We start from the raw sequence: 18285 nt of genomic DNA on the forward strand, positions 1-18285 counted from the left end.
TAGTTCAGATTTAGGGAACCTTGGTTTTCAAGAGATATTGAAGCTCTGGTTAAGAAAAAAAGTGGCGCATAGCAGGTATAGGCAGGTAGGAACAAATTAGGTACTTACAGAGTATAAGAAATTAAAGAGAACACTTAAGAAAGGGATGAGAAGGGCTAAAAGAAGGTATGAGGTTGCCCTAGCAGATAAGATGAAGAAGAATACTGAAGGTTTCTACAGATATGTTGATAGCAGGGGACGTAATTAGTCTTCTGGAAGATCAAAATGGTAATCAATGCATGGAGCCAAAAGAGATGGGAGAGATCTGAAATGGATGTTTGTACCTGTATTTACCAAGGAGGTAGACGTAGAGTCTATAAAAGTGAGACAAAGCAGCAGCTATGTCATGGACCCTATTACAGAGGAGGAGGTGATTACTGTCTTGAGACAAATCGGAGTGGATAAATCCCCAGGGCTTCACAGGGTGTTCTCTAGGACCCTGTGGGAAGAAAGTGAAGAAATTTCAGGGGCCCTACCAGAGATATTTAAATCACCCTTAGTGACAGGTGGGGTACCCAGAGGATTGGAGGATAGCCAACGTTGTTCCGCTGTTTAAGAAAGGCTGTATAAATAAACCAGGAAATTATAGGCTGGTGAGCCTGACATCGGTAGTGAGAGGGTTATTGTAAGGTATTCTAATGGATCAGATATTTGAGTATTTGGATAGACGTGCACTGATTAGGGATAATTAGCAGGGCTTTGTGCGTGGTAGGTTGTGTCTAACCAATCTTATAGAATACCTCCGAGAAGTTACTAGGAAAGTTGATGAAGGCCTTTCTCTTGTTTGTGACTGGAGTTAGGATGTTATGTTGCAGTTGTATAATATTGGTGAGACCTAATTTAGAGTCTGTGGTGCAGTTTTGGTCACCTGCCTACAGGAAAGATGTAAGTTAAGGTTGAAAAAGTACAGAGAAAATTTACAGTGATGGTGCCATGACTGAAGGACCTGAGTTAGAAGGAAGCATTGCATAAGTTGTGACTTTATTCCTATGAACACTGGAGACTACAACTAGAACTCATGGTTTAAGGGTGAAAGCTGAGAAGTTTAAGGGGAACATGTAGGGAAACTTCCTCACTCAGAGGGTCATGAGAGTGTGGAATAAGCCGCCAACAGAAGTGGTGCATGCAAGCTCGATTTCACCGTTTATGAGTAATTTGGATAGGTATGGGGGGATGAGAGGGGGTGGAGGGCTATGGTCCTGGTGCGGGTCGATGGGAGTAGGCAGTATAACTGAGTCAGCATGGGCTAGAATTAGAATCAGGTGGTGTACGTCATGAAATGTGTTGTTTTTGTGGCAGCAATACATTGCAATACATAACTGAATTACAGTAAATATATATAATAATTAAATTAAATAGGTAGTGAGTTAGTGTTCATGGGTTGAAAGTCCATTCAGCAATCTGATGGCTGAATGGCCTGTTTCTATGCTGTACTTTCCTGTGACTGTGTTTGAGGTGAGTGAAGTTATCCAGGCCTGTTCAGCTGCCTGATGATTATATGGTAATAACAGTTCTAGGAAGTGGGATTAGTGTGGTGGGTACTTAATGACCAAGATGAAGATGCTGGCCAGGAGAAACATGCAGAGTTATAAAGCACTGGTTTCTGCGCTTTATAACTTTGTATGTATCAGTATTTACTCACTTGCAATGATCCAGATCTTTTGCACGTTACTCAGTCATAAATCCTCCGATGACTCACCTCCATAATTTGTTTACCTTGTGCAGCCGTTTAACCGCCAAAGCACACCTTATACAAGCAATTTTAACGACATTTATAAAATGATGGGGTGCGTAATCACTCCCCTCAAAATGACACGCCGAGACCACGTTTCCAAACTTTCAGCGGGGAGAAAAAGTACAAAACAAAGAACAAGCTGGCGGATTTTATTTTAGTTTTGTGACTTTTACAGTATTTTTAGTAACCAGATTTTCTGCAATCATTGGTTGCCTCTGTGTAGCGCCGGAGAGCGGGAGGGGGTTACTTTCAAGCGTGGGGAGAGGCTGTGCCCGCAAGTCGGTCAGCAGGGGTTCCTGCGCCAACAACTGTCAATTTCAACCAGGCGGAGCTCCGGGGAACTCCAGCTTCCGATTGGGGAAGAGAGCCGTCACTCACATAGATTGACAGGGTCGATTCGCTGGTGGGACTTGTCTCGAAACGTCAAGAGTTTACCGAATTAAAAATAATCTATTTTGTAGGGAGTGTCGCGCGAAGAACTAAGAAATTGGCAGAGCGTTTGAATTCCCCATTGCATAATGTTTTTGAGAAGTTTTCTCTTTGCCTACCTGGCATTCGTTGTTGTCAGAGCAAACGGTAAGGCTTTAACTTAATTACCAGCATGCGTCTGTTTTACGATTGTTTGCAAGTTATTTCGGGGTGACTCAGTGCTGAAATACAAGCCACGATTAAGACTACCCCAAAAGATGTCCGCTGCCAGGAAAGAACCAAATCGAGTGCAGAGCGGAAACAGTCGAGTTTGCAGCTGTAACAAGGCCAGTCTCTTGATATTTGCGGTTTTAAATTTGTCCAGGACTCCCAATTGTGACAGCATCCTGTGCGGGTGTGGTGGATAGAGTGGTCTCCTCGTTATGCAGCGTTTCAAAGGCACTTCTTACCAATGGGGTGTTTGTGCTGTGCCCTATTTTGCTGGATTATGCATCGCGGTTTAATTCCTGTGTCAAATAACCTGTACTTGAAAACAGAAATTGCAAAATACGCGTTGTTTGCAAAGTCGTTCTGGAGTTCACCGCTAAACCTGCCGCGTATCGTGCACACCGGTAGTGTCGCGCAGTACTTGCCTGCCTGCACTGCACTGCCCCTGTAACATTCCTGTCTCTAATAAAGTGGTCACTGAATGTGTGTTCGTGGTCTCTGCTGCTGTAGCCCATCCCCTTCAAAATTCGATGTGATGGTGTGTTCAGAGATGCTCTTCTGCACACTACGGTTATAACGCGTGGTTGTTTGAGTTACTGTCAACTTTCTGTCAGCTTGAACCCGTCTGACCATTTTGTGTCCACTGGTCTCTCTCGTTACCAAGGTGTTTTTGCCCACAGAACTGCTGCTCACTGGATGTTCTTTCTGCACCATTCTCTGTAAACTTTAAAGACTACTGTACATGAAAATCCCAGGAGAGTAGCCATTTTTGAGATACTCACACCACCCCATCTGGCACCAATAACCATTCCACTCTATACTGGAACAGTTCTGGAAGTCAGTTTTTTCGACAATTTCTGAAGCACTCAAAATTAGTTTACAACCTAACAAATTAACTGTGCTTTTTGGAATAATTCCTCAAAATATCCGTGGTATCTCTGTGTCTGACCAACACGTTATTGCATTTGTTACATTGATAGCTAGGAGGGCCATTTTGTTGAAGTGGAAGGATACATCAGCTCCCACTTCGTCACAATGGTTCTCTCAAGTGATGCTATGTCTTAGTTTGGAGAAAATTAGAAGTCGAACCTTTGAACCTTTATTTGATTTTGAGAAAAGATGGGGTTCATTTGCTCGTTATTATCATTTGAGTTAATTGATAGATTTCCTCCATGATCTAATTGTAAATTTCTGGTATATTTTTCTTGCTGGCGGTTTGATGTTTATCCTTAGAAGCTTTTTGTATGACGCATGGCTCCAGGGTTGTACACCTAATGTTTTTTTTCCCCCATTTTTTCTGCTTAGTAGGGTTTTTTTATTATCACCAAAATTTTTCAATTTTTAAAATAATTTTTTTTCCTTGAGACATTGTAAATGTTGTTTACTTCGATGTTCTCATGTTATTTTTGAATAATATAATAATAATAAAAAGATTTGAAAAGAAAGAACAATCATTCCACAGTCAAAGCCATTTAGATCCCATTTCTTTCCCCATTCTGATGTTTGGTTGATCAGCAACTGAACCTCCAGTGCTAAGTCTGTATGCTACCACGTGATTGGCTGATTAGATATTTGCATTGAAGAGCAGGCGTGCTTATTAAAGTGGCCACTGAGTGTACTAATGTACTGAATGAGCAGTCTTTGACGTGCAGAACCAAAGCTTTTTACTGTATCTTGGTTTATGTGCCAATAATAAACCAAAACTTATGGGCTGATCCCAGCCTACCCTTGGGTTTGTTGTTAACACAAACGACACATTTCACTATATTCTTCAAGGTACATGTGATAAACAATTCCGAAGCTGAAGAATAATAATAAGCCCCCCTTTCAATACTGACCTAGACTGGACTCAACTCCTGTTGTCAGTCTATGGAATGAGCTGAGGTAGGTACATTAACAGCACTTAAAAAGTACTTGGACATCAACATGGACAGGAAAAGTTCAGAGCAGTGGTTCCCAACCTTTTTCATTCGTGGAGCCTTACTATTAACTGAGGAGTCTGTGCACCCCTGGTTTAGAGGGATCTGGGCTAAAAGCACACAAATGGCACTTGTTAGAGGGGTATTTTGATTGGCATAGACCAGTTGGGCCCAATGTTCCTTCTACTTTGTAATGACCAATGTGCACAAAAATCTTGTGCTGTGCAATTTTCTGCCCAGTGACGACAACATGTGCGCACTGAATTTTTAAGTGGAAGTAAACCTTAAGCTATTCCGCTTTAAATGAACTAGCAGTTCTTTTGCACTTCATACCCTTTGCTTCTTTGCAATTTGACATAGTGAAACAATTTTCTTCAATAAAAAGTGTAAATAAGCCAGTTCTAAAATTTGCAGACAAATCATCGTAAACTCGACATTGTCAACACCGTATGCATCAGAAACCGGAAAAGGAAATGCGATTGTGTACGATTGTGAAATATATTTAACATGCTGATGAGGAAGAGGGTGACAACCTTTTGTGCACAGTTTAAATTCCTTTGTGTGCAAATAGTTAATGTTTAATGACCTTGATACTTTGAGCAAAAACTCCTGACAGGGCAGTGATGTTGCAATGGTTTTCCCATTGGGGTTATGAGGATTTGTCAATGTCAGTGCAGATAGAGTCTATCCCAGAGTCAGTTTTTGGTACAAACCCCAGGTTTCATTGCCACACAGAAGGGTTGATTCCACCATGGCGTTGCTCATTGCTTTAGATCTTGGGATTAGAACCTTAGAGAGGTACAACATAGAAATAGGTCGAGAGGAGTGTTGCTAAGCAAGTTCACTATGGACGGTCCCAAGCTTGGCTGTGAAAGGAGGAGTGATAGGCATGGGGCTAGCAACCCCATCTAGTAAAAGCCCAAAGGTACAGAAATGAGAGTGGAAGCTCCAAAGCCCTCGTCACCACGGGGAGGAAGGATCTTTGAAACCAAGAAGATGAGCTACACCTAGAAACAACTTGAAAGTCTGGCCTAGGGTAGAGGATTCTAGTGAGTTGCTGTCGGCGACCTATGCCCCAGTCAGGGTAATGGGCTTAAGTATGAGATTCTGCAGATACTGGAAATCCAGAGTAACATAGAGAAAATGCTGGAGGAACTCAGCAGGTGAGGCAGCATCTACAGAAATGAAGAAACCGTCAACAGGTTGCTTGGGTCTTGGCCGGAAATGTTGAGTCTTTATTCCTCTCCGTAGATGCTGTCTGACCTGCTAAGTCCCTCCAGTATTTTGTGTGAATTACTCTGATTTTCAGGGCATTGTTTGGAGGAGATTGCACTAAAAGTGTGGCGGTAAAACTCCCAGTAATTCGTTATCAGTCCATTGAGAAATTCTGACCATTTGGCATCTAGTTCACACCGGTAATGTTTCCTGCGTTCCTCTTCCGACTCACTGGGGCCCTGGTTCCTGCACTTCCTTTAAGTTTCATAGTTCACTGGGAATTTTATTATAATATACTTAATACATTTTATCAGATGAAGTGGATTAAAAATATGTTAAGGTACAGACAGAAATCATATAAAAAGTCCAGAAGATTTGCTAATCTGGTATCACCATTCTGGGTTGGGGAGATCCAGACCTGTTCAGCTAGGGATGGCGAGGCCTTTTTTTTGCTTGCCTTTCTAGCTCTTATCCCACTTGGGTTAAACAGATGTTTAACGCAATCTCAGATGGCAGTGAAAGTGCGATACAAGAGTGATTAGATTGGCTGGTTAAGTGGTGTCATATCAACAACTTTGCACTCAACATCAGTGAGACTAAGGAATTGATTGTGGCTATCAGGAAGGGGAAGTTGGGAGAACGTACACTCACTGACAGGTCAGTGGTCGAACGACGAGCAATTTCAAGTTCCTGGGCATCAACATCTCAAAGGATCTATCCTGGGTCCAACGCATTGACGCAATCATGCAGAAGCAACACCAACATCTATAATCCATTAGGAGTTGGAGAATATTTGGTACGTAACCAGAGTCTAGCAAATTCCTACAGACGTACCACGAAGAGTGTTCTGATTGGTCTCATCACCACCTGGTATGGAGGATCCAATATACAGGATTGAAAGAGGCTGCAGAGAGCTTTAGGCTCATCAAGCTCCATCACAGACACAAGCTTCCCCACCATCAAAGACATCTTCAAAAGATGATGCCTCAGGGTGGCACTAGCCATCATTAAGGATCATCACTATCCGGGACATGCCTTCTTCTCAAGCCTGCTCTGTTATTCAATATCATAATGGTTGATCTGCCCCAGGCCTCATCTCCTGTTCTCCATTGGTCTTAGTTTCCAAATTTTGCCAAAATGCATCTGCTTAATTTTTAAATGACCCCATTGATCTAGACGCAGTGACCACTTTATTGTGCACCTTCCTCATCTAATAAATTGACCCCTGAGTGTGTTTGTGGTCTTCTACTGCTGTAGCCCATCTATTTCAAGGTTCGATATGCTGTGCATTCAGAGATGATATTCTGCACACCACTGTTTTAATATGTGGTTATTTGAGTTAATGTTGCCTTCCTGTCAGCTTGAAACAATCTGGCCGTTCTCTTCTGACCTCTCTCATTAACAAGCCATTTTCACACACAGAACTGCTGCTCACTGGATGTTTTTTGTTTATCAATGTCTCTCTGCAATCTTTGACAATCCTCTACACTATCTACAACACCAACAACCTTTGTGTCGTCTGCAAACTTGCCAACCCACCCTTCTACCCCCACATCCAGGTCGTTAATAAAAATCAGGAAAAGTAGAGGTCCCAGAACAGATCCTTGTGGGACACCACTAGTCACAATCCTCCAATCTGAATGTACTCCCTCCTCCACAGCCCTCTGCCTTCTGCAGGCAAGCCAATTCTGAATCCACCTAGCCAAACTTCCCTGGATCCCATGTCTTCTGACTTTCTGAATAAGCCTACTGTGTGGAACCTTGCCAAATTCCAAACATCTTTAAGGAATGTGAGCAAATTGGAGGGGAGTGCATTTGGCTGACCCTACCCAATCTGACCAAGGTCTAACAGCTTTGATTATAAAGCTTTAACTTTACTGAGATACCCAACTCTTTTTGAAACAGGCAAAGTATCTTGCAACCTTGTGACGATCTCACAGCAATTACCTTACAGGCAGGGAGTTACTCATAAGTATGATCATTATTGTAAAATTCATAGTTTATTTGAGTGATTTTATATGTCTCTTGTTTCACACATTACCTATTAAAACTTACACTAATTCTGGATGTAGTCACACCCACTTGGTGTGGTTTCATTTAAAAAAGAAGTTTAGGTTTCTGTGTTCGGAGAAGTGTGCCATTGAATCACATGTAGTTTCAATTCAAGTGTGTGTGTGTGTTGTGTGGGCTCTTTTACATGCAAATAATGACTTTGTTTTGTCACTGAAATCCTTCCACACAAACCATTACCATTTTCGACCATTCTCCCTCACAATTGAAAACAGAGGTCTAAGGTGGTTTGTCATTCACATCTGAAATCATGATAGGCACGCACATTTTAAACGGGGTCCAGGTTGTATTCTGGTTTCTACCTATGACTCAGGCTTAGACATCCCCACCCACATGGCTTTCATCTCTGATCTACTTACTGTAGAACATAGAACAGTACAGCACAGGAAAAGGGCTGTTCTAAAGTTGTATTGAACTAACTAAGATGATTACACCTAATCCCTTATGATCCATATACAGTGGTATGCAAAATTTGGGCACCCCTGGTCAAAATTTCTGTTATTCTGAATAGCTAAGCGAGTAAAAGATGAATTGATTTCCAAAAGGCATGAAGTTAAAGATGACACATTTCTTTAATATTTTAAGCAAGGAAACTTCTTTATTTCCATCTCTTACAGTTTCAAAATAACAAAAAAGGAAAAGGGCCCGAAACAAAGTTTGGGCACCCTGCATGGTCAGTACTTAGTAACACCCCATTTGGCAAGTACCACAGCTTGTAAACATTTTTTGTAGCCAGCTAAGAGTGTTTCAATTCTTGTTTGGGGGCTTTTCGCCCATTCTTCCTTGCAAGAGGCTTCTAGTTCTGTAAGATTCTTGGGCGGTCTTGCATGCACTGCTCTTTTGAGGTCTATCCACAGATTCTCGATGGTGTTTAGGTCAAGGGACTGTAAGGCCCATGGCAAAGCCTTCAGCTTGCGCCTCTTGAGGTAGTCCATTGTGGATTTTGAGGTGTGTTTAGGATCATTATCCTGTTGTGGAAGCCATCCTCTTTTCATCTCCGGCTTTTATACAGATGGTGTGATGTTTGATTCCAGAATTTGCTGGTATTTAATTGAATTCACTATTCCCTCTACCAGTAAGTGTTCACCATGCTACTGGCTGCAACACAAGCCCAAAGCATGATCGATCCACCCCCCGTGCTTAACAGTTGGAGGGGGGTTCTTTTCATGAAATTCTGCACCCTTTTTTCTCCAAACATACCTTTGCTCATTGCGGCCAAAAAGTTCTATTCAAAAGGTTCAAAGGAACATCTGAACAAGCCTGATGCGTTTTGGAAACAAGTCCAGTGGACTGATGAAGTTAAAATAGAACTTTTTGGCTGCAATGAGCAAAGGTATGTTTGGAGAAAAAGGGGTGCAGAATTTCATGAAAAGAACCCCTCTCCAACTGTTAAGCATGGGGATGGATCAATCATGCTTTGGGCTTGTGCTGCAGCCAGTGGCACGGGGAACATTTACTGGTAGAGGAAAGAATGAATTCAATTAAATACCAGCAAATTCTGGAAGCAAACATCACACTGTTTCTAAAAAAGCCAAAGATGAAAAGAGGATGGCTTCCACAACAGGATAATGAACCTAAACACACCTCAAAAATCCACAATGGACTACCTCAAGAGGTGCAAGCTGAAGGTTTTGCCATGGCCCTCACAGTATCCTGACCTAAACATCATCAAGAATCTGTGGATAGACCTCAAAAGAGCAGTGCTTGCAAGACAGCCCAAGAATCTTACAGAACTAGAAGCCTTTTGCAAGGAAGAATGGGTGAAGATTCCCCCAAACAAGGATTGAAAGACTCTTAGCTGGCTACAAGAAGTGTTTACAAGCTGTGATACTTGCCAAAGGGGGTGTTACTAAGTACTGCCATGCAGGGTACCCAAACTTTTGCTTCAGGCCCTTTTCCTTTTTCTGTTATTTTGAGACTGTAAAAGATGGAAATAAAGAAGTTTTCTTAAAATATTAAAGAAATATGTCATCTTTAACGTTATGCCTTTTGGAAATCAGTTCATCTTTCACTCACTTAGCTATCCAGAGTAACAGAAATTTTGACCAGGGTGCCCAAACTTTTGCATGCCACTGTATCTCCAATCTCCACAGATTCATGTTTTTATCCTTACCTACTGCTCATTATGCCATTGGCGTTTCGGGCAGCAATGAAGGTCCTCCATCTCTGGCGATGTTCAGGGCTTCCTTCATCATGGCAGTAGCTTCCTGCCGGTTTTCACTACCGTCAGTCACACAAATCCTGGGTGCAGACTCAGGAATACTATCACACTCAGATGTAGAAGGATTCTTCATTGCTGTTTCCATAACAATTTTGTTTGACCAATAAGGGTTGTTAACCCTGCGCTGAACCCCCGAACCAGGAGGACCGGTGGACCACTCTTAGTCTGGCCTCTACCCTTTGATCTGTTTGGCATTGGTGACCCTACCAAGAGTCAAAACAATAAGCCCTGACTCGAACCGGCATAGCTCTCTGGGTCACTGAGGCATGCAAGCCTCCAAATCACAAGGTTGTGGTCCTCTTGGGGGATGTTATTTATCCAAGAACCACTCAAATGCCCTGCGTCAAAGGTAACTTGCCCCACATATCACCTTTAAACTTGCTCCCTCTCACAAATCTGCACCCTCTAATATTACACATTTCAACCCTGGTAAACTGATACCAAATGTCTATCTGTATAGCAATCAGTTTACTGCACAGTATACTGTTTACCTGTGCTCGTCACTGTGTGCCCTTTGTCTCGCTTGCTTCCATCTCTCCAGGTAATCGCAGACAGCCTCGAAGATGGTAAGATCAGGGCTTGAGGAGGCCATACCATCTAGTCATAGTCATAGTCATACTTTATTGATCCCGGGGGAAATTGGTTTTCGTTACAGTTGCTCCATAAATAATAACTAGTAATAGAACCAGAAATAGTTAATAGTAATATGTAAATTATGCCAGTAAATTATGAAATAAGTCCAGGACCAGCCTATTGGCTCAGGGTGTCTGACCCTCCAAGGGAGGAGTTGTAAAGTTTGATGGCCACAGGCAGGAATGACTTCCTATGACGCTCTGTGCTGCATCTCGGTGGGATGAGTCTCTGGCTGAGTGTACTCCTGTGCCCATCCAGTACATTATGTAGTGGATGGGAAACATTGACCAAGATGGCATGCAACTTAGACAGCATCCTCTTTTCAGACACCACCGTGAGGGAGTCCAGTTCCACCCCCACAACATCACTGGCCTTACGAATGAGTGTTGATTCTGTTGGTGTCTGCCACCCTCAGCCTGCTGCCCTAGCACACAACAGCAAACATGATAGCACTGGCCACCACAGACTCGTAGAACATCCTCAGCATCAGCCGGCAGATGTTAAAGGACCTCAGTCTCCTCAGGAAATAGAGACGGCTCTGGCCCTTCTTGTAGACAGCCTCTGTTCTTTGACCAGTCCAGTTTATTGTCAATTTGTATATCTGAATCCATATAAAAAAATCCAGGGTGCCTCAGTCTTCTGCACAGTACTGTACTTATCAAAACTTCTCCTAAATATGAAATCGAACCTGCAGCCACCACTTCCACTGGCAGCTTGTTCCACACTCTCACCACCTTCTGAGTGAAGAAGTTCCTGTTCAGGTTCCCCTTAAATATTTCACCTTTCACCCTTAATCTATGACCTCTCGTGTTAATGTCACTCACCCTCAATGGACAAAGCCTGCTTGCATTTACCCTGTCTATACACCTCATAATTTCTATCAGATCTCCTCTCATTCTCCTGCACTCCAGGAAATAAAGCCTATTTAACCTTTCCCAAGAGCTCGATGTTTATCCAGTTCTGTTTGCTGAGGTGCCTTAGGGAACTTGTTCCCCATGTCTGGGCTAAGACATAGATAACCATACAAGTAATAGCTCATCTCTGCATTCTTACAAACCAATATGAGTTTTGAACGCAGCCATCTATCAGGAAAACCATCCTTCAGGATTATAATATAACTGCATACTTTTGCATTCAGTTCCCTGTGCAATAAATAAGAACATTCTGTTAGCTATCCTCATTATTTGCTGCATCTGTAGACTAGCCCTTAATGAATGATATTACTCCAATCATCTGCATAGAACATGTAACAATACAGCACAGTTCAGGCCTTTCAGCCCACAATGTTGTGCTGGTCTGTTAGACTACCCCATGATCAATCTCACGAACAAAAGTCTGGCTTGAGGGATGATGGTTAGCGATGAAGCTACTCTGCTATTTACAAAAGCCCGAGCATGAGTTAGGTTGCCTGTGAATAGTTTTGCACTGAGTTCCTCACAAACATTTGGTGTGCTAAGCACTTTTAGAGACAGTGCCCATCCATCCGAACATCAGGCCAGTAGCAACGGCATTTCATGCTGGCTGCACCATCTGGCTGGTTACCCCAGGCAACCATTGCCTCCTCAGCCAAGCACATACACCAAATGTCCGAACCTGTGGTCCCTCTTGTACTGTGCTGGATTGCTATTGTAACAGTCGGGTAATGTAGGCTGGTATACACTGAGTGCCCCCCTGTACACCTAGTTACTGCAAATATCTAATCAGCCAATCATGGGGCAGCAACCCAACGCATAAAAACATGCAGACATGGTCAAGCGGTTCAGTTGTTGTTCAGACCAAACACCAGAATGGGGGAAGAAATGTGATCTTAGTGACTTTGACTGTGGAATGATTGTTGGTGCCAGATGGGGTGGTTTGAGTATCTCAGATACTGCTGATCTCTTGGGATCGTCATGCACAACAATCACTAGAGTTTACAGGGAATGGTACAAAAACCAAAAAGGAACATCCAATGAGCAGCAGTTCTGTGGGAAAAATTGTCTTGTTAATAAGAGAAATCAGAGGAGAATGGCCAGAGTGGAAGGGGACAGTATCCCAAATAACCACACATTATAACAGAGGTGTGCAGAAGATCTTCTCAGAATGTACTAGTCATTGAAACTTGAAGTGTATGGGCCACAGCAGCAGAAGACTCAGTGGTCATTTTATTCGGAACAGGAGGTATATCAGTATATCACCATTTAGCCTAATAACAACCAATTAGCACCAGGAACTCTAATTCCAGATACCACCAACACTCTCACCTCCTGGCACATTCTCCTTGGGTTGCTCTTGACATCCGAGTAACTGCTTCACCTCAAAGTTTCTGAATGGTTCGTTGATTACGTAGTTGTGAACACAGCCCGGTCTGACATGAAAACCAGCCTCCTTCTATTAACCATGTCTGCACTTCTCACTGCAACCCCTCCATGGACATTATCGAGCCTGGTGTGAAAGGAGGAGGGTTGGGAATGGGCCAAACAACCCCATCCCATAAAAACCCAGTGCTATAGAAACATCAACATGAGGAATTCTGCAGATGCTGGAAATTCAAGCAACACACATCAAAGTTGCTGGTGAACACGGCAGGCCAGGCAGCATCTCTAGGAAGAGGTACAGTCGACGTTTCAGGCCGAGACCCTTCGTCAGGACTAACTGAAGGAAGAGCTGGTAAGAGATTTGAAAGTGGGAGAGGGAGGGGTAGATCCAAAATGATAGGAGAAGACAACCTGATGGCATGAACATTGACTTCTCTAACTTCCGCTAATGCCTCACCACCCCCTCGTACCCCATCCGTTATTTATTTTTATACACACATTCTTTCTCTCACTCTCCTTTTTCTCCCTCTGAATATACCCCTTGCCCATCCTCTGGGTTCCCCCCCCGCCACCTTTTTCTTCTCCCTGGGCCTCCTGTCCCATGATCTTCTCATATCCCTTTTGCCAATCACCTGTCCAGTTCTTCGTTCCATCCCTCCCCCTCCTGTCTTCTCCTATCATTTCGGATCTCCCCCTCCCCCTCCCACTTTCAAATCTCTTACTAGCTCTTCCTTCAGTTAGTCCTGACGAAGGGTCTCGGCCTGAAACGTCGACTGTACCTCTTCCTAGAGATGCTGCCTGGCCTGCTGCGTTCACCGGCAACTTTGATGTGCGTTGCTATAGAAACATCAACAGGATCTCCAAAGACCTCATCCCTGGGTGAGGAAGATCTTCACCTAGAAGACTTGAAAGACGAGTCCAGGACATTGATGAGCTCTATGCCACGATATAGGTATTGGGCTTAAGAAGACACATCTCGCTGCCTTGGGAAAGCAGCCAGCATAATTAAAGATCCCACCCACTTCAGTTATCCTTTCTTCTCGATCCCACTGGGTGGAAGACACAAAAGCCGAAGAACACTCTGGAACCACCATACAGAGAAGAGATGATACCATCCTTACCTGATCTTCTGCCAGTCAACAGTCAGCTTTGACTCAGTGGGCAGCAATCTTGCTTCTCTCAAGGCTCCGGGCTTGAGTCTGGGTCTGGAGATCTAATTCAGGCTGACGTTTTGGGAGTCTAAGCAGAGAACCTGAATGCCCTGTTGGGTGGGAACAAATACCGATTTATCCCTGGGATTCTGATCAGTACTTATCCCGCTAATAACAATTACATAAATTGTTTCCTTGTTTATCAAAGGACACGGCTCTCTTTATGAGGCTATAAAAACTGCATAAGTATGTACTGTAAAAAATTGAATAAAACATGTTTCCTGTTGAATTCTGTAGTGGCTGACAGAATGCTTTATTCCTCCAGATGCAGATGAACTTGTTGAATTATGTTCGGATGTTTCCATGGTGGATAAACTTCCTTAACTGATATAAAATTAACAATGGTCATTTAAGAAGGTGACGCATATTGAAATAGGTTACAATAGAACATAGAACATAGAACAGTACAGCACAGGAACAGGCTGAACAATGCCGAACCAGCTAAAAAACAAATCAAAAACACCCAAGCACTGATCCCTTCTACCTACACCATGTCAATGTTTCTCCATCCTCTTTATATCCCTGTGTCTATTCAAATGCCTCTTAAAAGCCCCTGATGTATTTGCCTCTACCACCATAGCAGGCAGCGAATTCCAGGCATCCGTGACTCTCTGAGTAAAAAACTTGCCCCTCCCATCCCCTTTGAATCTACCGTCTCTGACCTTCAATGCATGTCCTCTGGTATTAGACATTTCCACCTTGGGAAACAGATACTCAGTCCGCTCTATCTATGCCTCTCAATCTTGTGAACCTCTGACGGATCTTCCCTCAGCCTCTAACACTCCGGAGAAAACAACCCAAGTTTATCCAACCTCTTGTGATAGCACATGCCTTCTACACCAGGCAGCAATGGTGGCAGTGAAAAGGAGAAGCACAAAGGTAATTATAAGAAAGGACTCTTAAACTCAAACATTCTTTTTCTCTTTCCACAGCGGCCTAAGCTGCTGGGTGCTTCCTTCATCTGTTCTTGTTTGGGATGGAACTGGACTCTCTGACGGTGGTGTCTGAAAAGAGGGTGCTGTCCAAGTTGCATGCCATCTTGGACAATGTCTCCCATCCACTACATAATGTACTGGGTGGGCACAGGAGTACATTCAGCCAGAGACTCATTCCACCGAGATGCAGCACAGAGCGTCATAGGAAGTCATTCCTGCCTGTGGCCATCAAACTTTACAACTCCTCCCTTGGAGGGTCAGACACCCTGAGCCAATAGGCTGGTCCTGGACTTATTTCCTGGCATAATTTACATATTACTATTTAATTATTTATGGTTTTATTACCATAAGACCATAAGACAAAGGAGCAGAAGTAGGCCATTTGGCCCATCAAGTCTGCTCTGCCATTTTTTCATGAGCTGATCCATTTTATCCTATTTAGTCCCACTGCCCCGCCTTCTCACCATAACCCTTGATGCCCTGGCTACTCAGATACCTATCAATCTCTGCCTTAAATACGCTCAATGACTTGGCCTCCACTGCTGCCTGTGGCAACAAATTCCATAGATTCACCACCCTCTGACTAAAAAAATTTCTTCGCATTTCTGTTCTGAAAGGGCGCCCTTCAATCCTGAAGTCATGCCCTCTCGTACTAGACTCCCCCATCATGGGAAACAACTTTGCCACATCCACTCTGTCCATGCCTTTTAACATTCGAAATGTTTCTATGAGGTCTCCCCTCATTCTTCTAAACTCCAAGGAATACAGTCCAAGAGCGGACAAATGTTCCTCATATGTTAACCCTCTCATTCTCGGAATCATTCTCGTGAATCTTCTCTGTACCCTCTCCAACGTCAGCACATCCTTTCTTAAATAAGGAGACCAAAACTGCCCACAGTACTCCAAGTGAGGTCTCACCAGCGCCTTATAGAGCCTCAACATCACATCCCTGCTCCTATACTCTATTCCTCTAGAAATGAATGTCAACATTGCATTCGCCTTCTTCACCACTGACTCAACCTGGAGGTTAACCTTAAGGGTATCCTGCACGAGGACTCCCAAGTCCCGTTGCATCTCAGAACTTTGAATTCTTTCCCCATTTAAATAATAGTCTGCCTGTTTATTTTTTCTGCCAAAGTGCATAACCATACACTTTCCAACATTGTACTTCGTTTGCCACTTCTCTGCTCATTCTTCCAATCTATCCAAGTCTCTCTGCAGACTCTCCGTTTCCTCAGCACTACCGGCCCCTCCACCTATCTTCGTATCGTCAGCAAACTTAGCCACAAAGCCATCTATTTCATAATCCAGATCGTTGATGTACAATGTAAAAAGAAGCGGCCCCAACACTGATCCCTGTGGAACACCACTGGTAACCGGTAGCCAACCAGAATAGGATCCCTTTATTCCCACTCTCTGTTTCCTGCCAATCAGCCAACGCTCTATCCACGTATGTAACTTTCCTGTAATTCCATGGGCTCTTATCTTGTTAAGTAGCCTCATGTGTGGCACCTTGTCAAAGGCCTTCTGAAAATCCAAATATACAACATCCACTGCATCTCCCTTGTCTAGCCTACTGATAATTTCCTCAAAAAATTGTAATAGGTTTGTCAGGCAGGATTTTCCTTTAAGGAATCCATGCTGAGTTCTGCCTATCTTGTCATAGGCCTCCAGGTACTCTGTAACCTCATCCTTGACAATCGACTCCAACAACTTCCCAACCACCGACGTCAAGCTAACAGGTCTATAATTTCCTTTTTGCTTCCTTGCCCCCTTCTTAAATAGCAGAGTGACATTTGCAATCTTCCAGTCTTCCGGAACCATGCCAGAATCTATCGACTTTTGAAAGATCATCGCTAATGCCTCCGCAATCTCCATAGCTACTTCCTTTAGAACACGAGGGTGCATTCCATCTGGTCCAGGAGATTTATCGACCTTTAGCCTATTCAGCTTCCTGAGTACTTTCTCTGTCGTAATTGTGACTGCGCACACTTCTCTTCCCTGCCACCCTTGAGTGTCCGGTATCCTGCTGTCTTCCTCAGTGAAGACTGATGCAAAATACTTGTTCAGTTCCTCTGCCATCTCCTCATCTCCCATTACAATTTCTCCAGTATCATTTTCTATCGGTCCTATATCTACTCTCACCTGTCTTTTACTCTTTATATACTTGAAAAAGCTTTTAGTATCCTCTTTGATATTATTTGCTAGTTTCCTTTCATAGTTAATCTTTTCTCTCTTAATGACCTTCTTGGTTTCCTTTTGTAAGGTTTTAAAAACTTCCCAATCCTCTGTCTTCCCACTAATTTTTGCTTCCTTGTATGCCCTCTCCTTAGCTTTAACTTTGGCTTTGACTTCTCTTGTCAACCACAGTTGCATCCTTTTTCCACTCGAAAATTTCTTCTTTTTTGGAATATACCTGTCTTGCACATTCCTCATTTTTTGCATAAACTCCAGCCACTGCTGCTCTGCCGTCTTTCCCGCCAGTGTCTCTTTCTAGTCAACTTTGGCCAGTTCCTCTCTCATGCCACTGTAATTTCCTTTACGCCACTGAAACACCGACACATCAGATTTCGGCTTCTCTTTTTCTAATTTCACAGTGAACTCAATCATGTTATGATCACTGCCTCCTAAGGGTTCCTTCGCCTCAATCTCTCCAATCACCTCCGGTTCATTACATAATACCCAATCCAGTACAGCCGATCCCCTAGTGGGCTCAACAACAAGCTGTTCTAAAAAGCCATCTCGCAGACATTCTACAAATTCTCTCTCTTGAGATCCAGTGCCGACCTGATTTTTCCAATCTACTGTCATGTTAAAATCCCCCACAATTATCATAACACTGCACTTCTGACAAGCCTTTTCTATTTCCAGTTGTAATTTGTAGTCCACATCCCTGCAGCTGTTTGGAGGCCTATAAATAACTGCCATCAGGGTCTTTTTACCCCTGCTATTCCTTAGCTCAACCCATAAAGATTCTGCACCTTCCGATCCTATATCACCTCTTTCTAATGATTTAATATCATTTAATATCATTTCTTACCAATAAAGCCGGGAAATGCCCGGATAGTGGAGAGCACCCCTGTGGCTGTCCCCCTCAGCAAGAAATATCTTGTTCTGGATGCTATTGAGGGGGATGACCTGACGGGGGATGCCCACGGTGACCGGGTCTCTGGCACTGAGCCTGGCGCTGTTGTGCAGGAGAGAAGGAGGGTGAAGAGAAATGCAGTAGTCGTGGGGGATTCCATTGTCAGGGGAACAGACAGGAGATTCTGTGAGCCTGACAGAGATACCCACATGGTGTGTTGCCTCCCAGGTGCCAAGGTACAGGATGTCTTGGATCGGGTCCTGAATATTCTAAAGGGGGAGGGTGAGCA

At 43.5% G+C, this 18285-nt stretch overlaps 1 protein-coding gene and 1 long non-coding RNA gene across 4 annotated transcripts in view; one reads left to right on the forward strand and one right to left on the reverse strand.

Annotated features, from left to right (window-relative positions):
• LOC140200024 (uncharacterized) overlaps nt 1-2678 on the reverse strand; it is a 61105-nt gene extending 58427 nt beyond the window's left edge. Inside the window, exon 1 of the long non-coding RNA XR_011886547.1 lies at nt 2323-2678. This is a non-coding gene — a long non-coding RNA (uncharacterized lncRNA). The remainder of the gene's footprint in view (nt 1-2322) is intronic.
• LOC140200022 (uncharacterized) overlaps nt 2154-18285 on the forward strand; it is an 80782-nt gene continuing 64650 nt past the window's right edge. For all 3 annotated transcript variants that reach the window (XM_072262653.1, XM_072262655.1, XM_072262654.1), the window contains exon 1: nt 2154-2350. In XM_072262653.1, coding sequence (XP_072118754.1) covers nt 2293-2350 — 58 coding nt within the window. In that variant the 5' untranslated portion in view covers nt 2154-2292. The remainder of the gene's footprint in view (nt 2351-18285) is intronic.

The sequence above is a fragment of the Mobula birostris genome, chromosome 7 (assembly GCF_030028105.1).
Source record: "Mobula birostris isolate sMobBir1 chromosome 7, sMobBir1.hap1, whole genome shotgun sequence".
NCBI lineage: Eukaryota > Metazoa > Chordata > Chondrichthyes > Myliobatiformes > Myliobatidae > Mobula > Mobula birostris.